This window comes from Microplitis mediator, chromosome 10, assembly GCF_029852145.1.
Source record: "Microplitis mediator isolate UGA2020A chromosome 10, iyMicMedi2.1, whole genome shotgun sequence".
Taxonomy (NCBI): domain Eukaryota; kingdom Metazoa; phylum Arthropoda; class Insecta; order Hymenoptera; family Braconidae; genus Microplitis; species Microplitis mediator.
This window is the reverse complement of record NC_079978.1, coordinates 19,854,892-19,866,125: the sequence shown is the minus strand read 5'-3', so window position 1 is coordinate 19,866,125 and position 11,234 is coordinate 19,854,892. Positions and strand designations below refer to the sequence as shown.

The following is an 11,234-nucleotide window of genomic DNA, read 5'->3' as shown; positions in this document are numbered from 1 at the left end:
ATATAATTTATTAAGGGCTCAAATTTTTACAATAATTTTTTTTTGTCATCCCAAATAATATTTTGACAGTATCGTTAAAAAAAAAAAACTAGTCGATTTTTTTGGCTCAGTCTAATATACAGTGTAAAAAATTATCGGAATGAACGTGGAGAAAATCTGGAGTAATTTCCTTGGAGTAAAATTCACTCCGAAGGGGTTTACTTTAATATTAAAACTCCGAATCGGAGTGAATGCGGATTTGAATAAAATCCGTAATCATTCCGAACTCACCCCCGATTTTTTACTGTGTAATGATTATTCCTTATAAGCTTTGCGTATATACACAATAATTGAAAGAGATAAAATTTAAATGATATGAAGTTAGCATATGAAAAAAAAAATTATCAATTAACTTTGACAGATGTTATTGATTTGTATAAATGTATATAAGTATATTTTGGGTTATGAAACATTAATGAAATTTGTAAAAAATATATGTTTATGATGTGGTTGTGTATTTATAAATTACATCTCAAGTGATAAAAAAATTACAATGACGTACAATGGGATATTGTATGGACCATCAAGAAAAATATTTGACAAGTATGAATATTCAAATTCAATAAATTTTATTGAAATTCAAATAAATGATAAAAAAATCTTTAAAGCAAAAAAATGATTAGAATTTTCCGATTTCTGATTGTAATCCATTAGATCGAAATTCTCAAAATTAAATTACAGTCTAGCCGAAATATTTCAAGACAATAAATTAATAATTGATATTGCCAAAAATTATTGTTATAAAACTATAAATGTTGATGTTAATTTTATTGACATATATAAGATAAATTTATTACCAACTCAGGTCAGTATAATAATTAGTACAATACATACATACATATAAATATTAGGGTGATCCAAAAAATAACAATTTTTTTTTTTTCTCGCAAACAGGTTCAAAAGTTTCATTTAGATAAAAAAAGACGCCTGTGAAAATAAGAGTTCTTAATATTATCATTAAGAGGTTCCTCATCACACTTTTCTATTTTCCATAAGAATAACATGGAAAAAATTTTTTTTACATCTTCTGATTTTTATAAGTAGCTAACGATGCGTCATAGGAATAATTGGTAGGCATATTTTTGTAGGGAATTGAATGCTCTACAAAAAAAGATTCTTATCATTTTTTAAGGAATCTATTTGTTCAAAAGTTATTTGAGGTTGAAGTCGAATTCATATTAAATTTTGAGATTTTCTTACTTTTCCGGCGAAACTATCAGACCTATTACAAAGTATTATTGGATCTTTTTTGTAGACAATTTTATTCTCTAGAAGTTATCTTGAATAAAGTTTTTTCGAATTCCGCATTGTTTTCTAGTTATTTTAATTTTAATAACATGCTCATAAAAAAAATAGTCTTCTGATCGATTTTAAGAGCTTGAGATTAAAATAAAAATAACTAGAAAGCAATGCGGAATTCGAAAAAACTTTATTGAAAATAACTTCTAGGGAATAAAATTGTCTACAAAAAAGGTCCCGTGATATTTTGTAATAGGTCTGATAGTTCCGCCGGAAAAGTAAAAAAATCTCAAAATTTAATATGAATTCGACTTCAACCTCAAATAACTTTTGAACAAACAAATTTATCAAAAAATGATAAGAAACTTTTTTTGTAGAGCATTCAATTATCTACAAAAATACGCCTGCCAATTATTCCTATGACCCATCGTTAGCTACTTATAAAAATCAGAAGACGTAAAAAAAACTGTTTCCATGTTATTATTAAGAGCTATAATTTTCACAGGCGTCTTTCCTTATCTAAATGAAACTTTTGAACCTGTTTCCGAGAAAAAAAGAAAATTTGTTATTTTTTGGATCACCCTAGTGTATACATAATTCCAAAACTGCGTAATTTATTATTTGTTATAAACGTATGTTATAATATTTACAGACAGTTATGGATATCGATAATAAAAAAAATCAGGATTTTTCAAAACCACAAAGTTTCAAGGTTGAAAAAGGTAAAGCTATACTTATTATACTTTTTTTTAAACCACAAATGAATAATTATTTAAAAACAACGCAACAAAATTGATGTGTATATAATTAATTTATACGTAGCTTATTTTATTCATATTTTTAATCTATCCATCAAAGTTTTTATATGAAATAAGTTATTTAATTGACATATGATACGATCTTGTATCATCTAATTACATATTGTAAGAATTATAATACAAGTTGAAGTTATATAAATTAATATTTAACATTGCAGAGAGCGATCTTATTGGAATGTTATCCAAGCAATTATATTTGGCGGGTGATCAATTACAGAGAATGAAAATAATATTAAAAAAAACCGAAGACAGATTAAAGTCGAAAGATCAAGAATTTAATCGTTTGAAAAAAAAAGTCTGTTGGGCAATTAATATTATTAATATGTATGGAAAAGATTGCTGATTGATTTTACGAATAAAAAATTTGTTTTATCATTATTGTAGTTGACAGAATGGGAAATGAAAGAAAAAAATCAAGAACGTATTTTAAAAAAAGAGTCTAAGCATAGAAAATCACAGATGGAGAGATCTGACTACATTTACAAAAGATGTCTAGAGTTAGAAAACAAAATTCATGAAATAGAGGTTCTAAAATATTAATAATATCCCTAGTAGATCCGAATTACGGCAATTACCGTAATTTACCGCAATTTGCCATAATTTACGGTATCCGACAGAATTACGGTAACTTACGGTAAAATACGGTAACTTACGGTAAAATACGGTAATCTACCGCAATTTATCGTAAATTACGGCAAAATCCCACAAATTACGGTAAAAAACCGCAAATACGGTAGGATAGCGTAAATTACGGTAAAATACCGTATTTTGCTGTAGTTTACCGTAAATTACGATGATTCTGCTGGATAGCGTAAATTACGGTAATTTACCGTTATTCGGATCTGCTAGGGATTATTCAATTTTTGAATGACTTCATACTCATATAATATAGACCCTGGCGGACTCGAATTACGATAAATCCCCGTAATTTACCGCAAACTACGGTTTGTTACGGCAAATGTGCCGTATTTTTTGGTAACTCAAGTCATTCCTAGCAGACCCGGATTACGGCAATTACCGTAATTTACCGCAATTTACGGCGTCCAGCAGAATTACCGTAAGCTGCGGTAAAAATACGGTAACGCATTTTGCAGCGAATTGCGGTATTTCGCCACATTTTCCGTAATTTACGGCGTACTACCGCAAAGCGCGAGAAAATGTCGTAATTTACCGCAAATTGTGGAAAACTATCGTATTTTTACGGCAACTTACGGTAGTTCTGCTGGGTGTCGTAAATTTCGGTAAATTACGGTAATTGCCGTAATTCGGATCTACTAGGGATGACTGTGCGTTGTCGTAAAGTACCATAGAATACGGCAAATTTGCCGTAGAAACATCGTATTTTACGGTAAATTACCGTAATTTCGATCCACTAGGGAACTTCTTTTTGACTTTTTCTAAACTAATTTTCGAAATCATTTATGTAAATCAGCATATTCATGAAGAAAAATAATTGCAAATAACTAAAATAGGCGCCTTGTTTCTGTATATTTATCGTTTATTTTATTTTTTTCAGAAATTTCTTTCAGATTACGGACTAATTTGGGTTGGTGGAAAAAATTGTGCATCAAAAAATTCAGACCAATTAACTTCGTAAATTGCTACAAAATTATCCAAATAATTTAAAATAAAAAACAAAGACAAAATAATTTCTTTTTTTCCTTATTTTAGTAATTTTTTAAACGACTATCTGGATAAAGTCATTCTAAATATCGAAGAATTAAACTTATCAGTTGGTAAAGGTGAAATGTTTGTATGCCGTAATACAGGGGGCGCTTCATTTAAGGTACCATTTTTAACTATAGTATAGTCGCGTCATAAACCCGCTTACGGGATGTAGGGGAATTCAATTCTAAGAACTCTGTACCCCCACTTTTGCTCAGCAGTCGACCGCCGAACCCACACTTCCCCCACTTTACAAGCGTGTGAGTCTGTACAGTTTTCCCAGAAAGTAAGTCGCCATCGGAAATTGTGGGAAATTTTCGGTTTGTAATGTTAATGTGTAGTAACGACGTGAAATTAGACTTGTTTTTTAATAGTGGGGGTAAAAACTGACCGCGCCCTAACGGATCTGAATTACGGTAATTACCGGAATTTAACGTAATTTACGGCATCCGGCAGAATTACCGCAATTTATGACAAAAATACGGTAATTTACCACAATTACGGTCAATTGCGACATTTTACTGCACAGAAAGAAAAATTCTCGACTGTAAGTAAATATTCTTGATTCAAGAAAATTTTTTTGGAGACCTAAATTTTCTCAGATAAAGTAGAAATCTTCTCCGACCAAGATGAATTTTTTTTAACCAAGACAAATTCTCTGGGTTCAAGAAAATCTTGACTTGGTTCCCGAAAACGTTTGTCTTCAAAAATATTTTCTTGACTCAAGATAACTTTTTTTTCTGTGTGTAAATTATGGTAGATTCCAGTAATTACCGTAAGTTACCGTAATTTGGATCCACTAGGCCGACTTACTTTCTGGAAGGACTTTACATGATTATTTTTATAGACATGGAAAGGGAATGTCATCAATGACTTCAGAAAGTTGCCATGAACTTTATTAAGTTTTGGCAGCAGATTTATCTCGAGTTGCGGGCAAAATGGTTATCTGATAGTGTATTGACATTAATTTACCGACTCATAGTTTAAAGTCCTCCAAGATAGTAAAGCGCCGTCGGTTTTACTTCCACTATTGGAAAACAAGTCTAATCTCATGCCGTTACACGGAAAGAAATTTTCGTTCAAAATTACCGTTAAATGCACTGTAATCGTGGGACATAATGCGGCGCTTTTATTTATTATCATTTTCAAATTAAAAATTACGAAAAAATTTATTTAATTTGAGGTTAGACTTCATAAAATTTACCGAAAACCGAATAAAATTTACAGTAGACTACGGTAAAATTTGTTGAAAAAAAGTTAAAAATTATCTCACTTACCGACAAATGATTAGGTCGTGCCATTCGTCCCACGATTACAGTGAATTTAACGGTAATTTTTAAACAAAATTTCTTTCCGTGTACAACACATTAACATTACGAACCGAAAATTTCCTACAATTCCCGACGGCGACTTACTTTCTGGGAGGACTTCAAACTTATAGTCTTAAACAGTCTTTTGAGCATGCACTCTATATATAACCCTTTATTAATCTATCAAATAGTTTCCTATAGATAGAACCTCTATTTTATAATTCTGTTATAGCCTCTTCCTTGCTTGACACTAAAGTTTTACAAAAACGGTATGATTTTACAAAAGGGTCGACTTCGCGTTTACAATGATCCTGCCACTCGATCATTTCTTAAAGACATATCAGACGGCTATTTTCCGTCAGAACTGCAACATGATTATCCAAATGGTGTTCCGTTCAAGGTTTCGTAGAAAATAAAATCACAGTAACCTTTAAAAGTTTACAAGTCAACAATTTTTTATTCTTTTTCAAATACAAGGTCGAAGATTACAGAACAAAACATTTTTCCGGTTATGGAGGAAATTATCCAGGATATGGTTATCAGTTAGGTAACATATCAACATCAAGCAGTAAAATTTATTCCAACTCGTTAGCGAAAGAAAAATACTCGATATCAGCAAAGTCATCGGATGTAAAGCAGCCGTACAATTCATCGATTAGGCCGACCTCTAAAATTTCTTCACGAACTAGGTAAAGTATCATATATTTGTTGTGCATTTCAGGTTTATTTAATGATTTGCGTAAAATTATTCCATTAAAATGAACATAAATTTGTAAAATAAGACGACTATTTTTGAACTCAGAGAAATATAAAATAAAAATTTTAAAATATAGATTAGCGACTCCAAATTTATTTGATTTCCAAACCCACAACAGTAATTATTCTGAAAAAAATATTTTATCTAATTCAAATACAGATATAACATTAATAAATGGAAATCAATCAAAAGTAAGATATGAAACTATTGTGTAACATTTTTTTAAATTATGTGAATAAATTACTTTATTAAATTAAATTTTATTCCAAAGAATACATCGAATACATCTCCAATGAGACCAAAGACATCTAATTATTCACATGCTATTTCGAAAAAAGCATCAGCACATACATCTAGAAGTCATAGATTTGATTTACCAGATCGATCATTCGTGGAGTTATCAGCTCGGTAATTAATGCATGTCATATTTTTCATTATCTATATCTTCATGACCATAATCTACAGACGTAAATCTGTAAGTCATGATTTTATGCATTTAAAAAACGAAAACAAATTTATAAAGACACATTCAAGTACCACTGATAAGTGGAACGCGTTTACTCGAAAATCCCTGATTAAATCTGATTGAAATTCAATCAATTAATTTGAACATTCCGAGAAATTCTGATTAAATGTTTGTTTTTGATTAAATCTGATAGAAATCTTATTGAGTTTCAATCAGATTTAATCGAAGGTTTTAGTCAGGAATTTACTTTCACGTGTGATTTATTTTTTTCTGTTTACACGGAGAAAAATGTTGGTTCGAAACCTAGAAATTTTGAATGTGCTGTCGACTAAACTTGAAACGATAGTGAAGCATCCAAAAAATTACCATAACGGACCCAAATTACGGTAAATTACGGTAAACCCACCGTAAATTACGGTAATCCACCGTAAAATACCGATTTACCGTAAATTACGGTGGGGTTACCGTAAATTACGGTGGATTTACCGTAAATCACGGTGGATTTACCGTAATTTATGGTGGATTTACCGTAAAATACGGAAATACAGTAATCCACCGTAAATTACGGTAATTCGGTAACCCGCCCGAATTTTTTACGGTAGATTTATCGTATTCGACAGTAAATTTAGGGTATACCCGCCGTAATTTACGGTAATCCACCGTAAAGTACCGATTTACCGTAAATCACGGTGGATTTACCGTAATTTACGGCGGTTTTACCGTAATTTATGGTGGATTTACCGTAAAATACGGAAATACAGTAATCCACCGTAAATTACGGTAATTCAGTAACCCGCCCGAATTTTTTACGGTAGATTTATCGTATTCGACGGTAAATGTAGGGTATACCCGCCGTAATTTACGGTAATCCACCGTAAAGTACCGATTTACCGTAAATCACGGTGGATTTACCGTAATTTACGGTGGGTTTACCGTAATTTATAGTAAATCTACTCGAATTTTACGGTAGATTTACGGTAAAATTACCGTAAATTAACGGTAAATCAGGTCTGCGAGGGTATACTACGCACGACAATTACTTTCATACATTTTAATAATTGTGATGCGGCATAATAATTTTTTATAAGAGCATAATAAGTTTTTGGATGTTTCACTTCCTGGTTTCAAATTTGGTCGACAGAATGATAAAAATTGTTAGGTTTCGAGTAGGGGTGTGAGAATATTCGAATTAACGAATTATTTGATAGCGAATCGAATCGAATAATTCAAATCAAACATTCGAACCATTCGAATGATTCGAACTATTCGAATAATTTAAACTATGTGAATAATTCAAACTATTTTAATGATTTGAACTGATGAAATATCTATAAAATAATAAATTATTACTTTTTTGTATACTCATAATTTCTAAACGCAAAATTTAATATAACAATAAAACTATAATCGATTTCCTAAAATATAAATAGCCATAAACAAAATTTGAATACAGCAAAAGCGTTGTGAATGTACCATTTATTAGTCGTTAACGAATTTTTAGTGCCAAAATTTTAAACTGAAGAAAATTTTTTCATGTATGTGATAAAAATTAAAAACCGAAAATTCTAAAGGCCTATTGAAACTTGAAATTTATTTGAAATAAAATAATTTGGCTAGTTCTGTCAGAATTTTGTCTAAAAAATCGCTATAAAATTAGTTTATAGATAAAAGACAAAATTATTCAGAGTCAAATTTATTATTGCGATTATTCAAATTTAAAGGAAAAAATATATTTTAATTCTTAATTTAATAATTTTTCCATATTTAAAAAATATTCGAATAGTTCGAATATTCGATTCGGAATTCGAGCCACCCTTTTTCTCTGTCTACTCCTAATGTCATTGCGAATACATCATCTTTTAATTTAGAAATGATTCCTATATGCATATCGGAATATTTCCTATACATTGTGGGAAATATTCCTGTGAATATGGAGACCATTCTCATAACAAAAGAATTTTTCCCAAAATTATGAGAATGGCTCCTCTACTATTGGATCCCGGACAAAATATCATACATGTAAAATAGTATTTTGCTTATTTTTCACACCGTTGGTTCAAAATATTTTCTCTAGTTCTGTTAATCCTTTGACCCGGGATAGTCAGTGGCATATGAAAATAATTCAATAAATGAGAACAGAAAAAGAATAGTTCTCATATATTATGGCAATGGTTCCCAAAACCATAAGAAACCATCTTATTAATTTTTTCTGGGTATAATTATTTATTTATATGTATATTTATAATTTAGCGACGATAAGAAATCTGGAATTAAATCGAGATCCGTTAGTTTTTCGAAAGAAAGTTTTAATGTTACACAAAACCCAATTCCATTTTCTGCTAATAGTGATCTTAATTATTCGAAAAGTTGTAAATACTTGAACGGAAGCAAATATAGTAAACTTCGAACATCAAGATCGGCAACGATGACAAAACCTGACTATGAAGTGAGAAATAAAACTATTTATAATTTTTTTTTAAAATGGGGTAATCCCGAAATTTTATAAAAAAAGTTTATTTTTTAAAATGACACTTCGTAGATAACTTATTGATTCTCATAAATTACTATAAGAATCAATCAGATTTCATACGATTACTTAAGGATGCCGGTACATCTGAATAATAATTATTTTTTAGATGCCATTAATTCAGGAAATAAATAAACCAACTGAAGATGCAGGAGAATTAAGACTAAAAATCAGATCCATGAATGGCAGAATAGTTTATCTTGCGTATGTTTCTGCTGATAATACAGTTGAATATCTTTACCATTTGTTGGACACAGCGATGTTACGAAAACGAAAACATATTTCAAGTTATAAAATTATTATCATTGGGTTAGATAGAGTATCATTATTATTTATTGTTACACATCAGTATAAAAAAATATATATGTATATTGAATAATACCTTTTAGTTTCACTTCGAGAAGACTCGATCGTATGGACGTTTCTTTGAAGAACTATGGAATTGACAAAGATACTGTACTTCATCTTGTAAATGACTAATAACCTCCAGTAATTTATTAATTATTTCCAAATCTTCGCAATCTTAATACAGAACAAATAAATTTATGAGATGATAAAATATAAAAATATGTGTAATAATTAGTATATCTATCGCATTATATTTGTACTGAAAAATATATTATGAATAAATTGTAAATCCGATTATTTTTCATTGAAGGTTATTTATTTTTTTACGATACTCTGAAAAACATTTTTGGTGTAAAAACAACAACGTTAGGTCTTATAGTTACCATCTAACGCTTAAAAAATAGTGGATTGTTCCATTACGGAAAAATAGTGAACACTATTGGAAAACACTAATGGAAAACCAATGGTCTGGTACTTTCGCGCCCTACTTTAGTAATACTTTAGTGTCATTAGTGCGTTGAGTGTTCTCGGTATTTTGAGTGTCATAAGCGTATTGCGCTTATTCCTTAGTATCGATGGTGTAACCCGATGCGAAAAAAATTGGATCTAATCATATATACTGAGATTACTATTTGTGCTGATTAATTGATGTTTATTAATTTTTTTATCTATGAAAAATTATTCGCCATTACTGGGGCTCGAACCTGGATCCTTCTATATATCAGTTGAAGCTCTTACTACTCTGCCAACACCATGGAATCAATAGCTAAAATTATTTTGAAGGTCTATATATTTATCATTGAAATCTTAATAATCTTAACAATGCAAATGATATTAATTGTGATGATTAAGCAATTTATAAACTTTTACTGTATTTACATAGAGATTAATTAAAAAATTTTAAGGTTAGAGTAATGGTAATTTTTACCATAAACAAACAAAAAATTAAACTTTTACAAAAACCATACGAATAGGCTTCATTTTACAACGATAGGGTAATAAGGCCTACGGGTCAAACAAACTGTAATAGTTAAACTATACTTAATAAAATTGGTATAAGAGATCAATCATCACTTAAATTTAGCAACAATACTTTTTAAGAGTCAGAAAACTAGATTGCTTTGCTCAACAGCACTTAAAACTATCAGTATTCTTTTTAAGAGAAGAAGACTTGATTGTTTTTTATAATTTCTTCTGCGCTGCGACAGCATATGACGGATGATGAAATGTAGAAGATAGGGAACGTGGTATCGGGACTCTATAAATTTGTCGTAACATCTCTATGCAAGACCCTTCTACTAGAGTAGCCTTTAGCGGAGGCGGTTATTTTAAATATCATTTCTGTCACTTAGGCCTTATTACCCGCGGATATCTTACTACGTATCAACATTATTAAAAACGTGATCAACACTAACTTTTAATAGTGCCGTAGACTCACTAATCAGACTACTAATAATCACTATTGAAACAATAGTCAACACTAATCATTTCCAATAGTTTTGCAAGATTCATTAGTTAGAGTACTAATGATCACTAATAAACACTTATTAACACTTATATTAACACTAATGAATTTTGAATAGTATTCCTTAATTTTTTTTTGTTAGGGTTAATAAAGCAATACGTTATGTGAGTAAAGGCGTCATTGCTATTCAATATTCAAATTTTGGGCTGAAAATCTTAGCACATTTTCAATTTTACAAATACAAACAATTGCTGCCACAAAAAAGAAAAAAAGAAAAAAATATCCGAATTTCAGTCATTATTAGAATTTTCGAAATTTCTGAATCACCGCTTAGAAATTTTTTATCAAGTTAATTTTTGGAGAAACTCTTTAAATTTGCTGCACCATCAAATTTTAATATGAGACTCGAAAAAAAAACAATAGTCAGTTTTGTGAGCCACCCTAATGAGCATAGTATAGTAGATCGATGAACAAACAAAGTAGATAGTGGTATAGCCAGTATTTTTAATAACTGCATAAAATGCACTCTAAAACACCAATTTACCCGTTTTAATTTTAGTAGAATACAAATAGAGAATATTAATGACATTTTTATAGCTC

At 30.0% G+C, this 11,234-nt stretch overlaps 1 protein-coding gene across 2 annotated transcripts; it reads left to right on the top strand.

Moving 5' to 3' along the window:
* Positions 1–437: 437 nt before the first annotated feature.
* On the top strand, positions 438–9,458 carry LOC130675687 (uncharacterized). 2 transcript variants are annotated; one of them, XM_057481510.1, is made up of 14 exons: positions 438–582; positions 694–844; positions 1,931–2,000; positions 2,255–2,391; positions 2,481–2,621; positions 3,613–3,689; positions 3,768–3,882; positions 5,304–5,471; positions 5,549–5,760; positions 5,905–6,019; positions 6,100–6,236; positions 8,545–8,740; positions 8,931–9,130; positions 9,211–9,458. In XM_057481510.1, exons 1-14 carry the CDS (start codon positions 533–535, stop codon positions 9,299–9,301), a joined length of 1,860 nt encoding a protein of 619 aa, XP_057337493.1. In that variant the 5' UTR covers positions 438–532; the 3' UTR covers positions 9,302–9,458. The 2 variants fall into 2 exon arrangements, with proteins under 2 accessions (XP_057337493.1, XP_057337494.1); XM_057481511.1 differs by having other exon boundaries at positions 446–582; positions 663–844.
* The last annotated feature ends 1,776 nt before the right edge of the window (positions 9,459–11,234 follow it).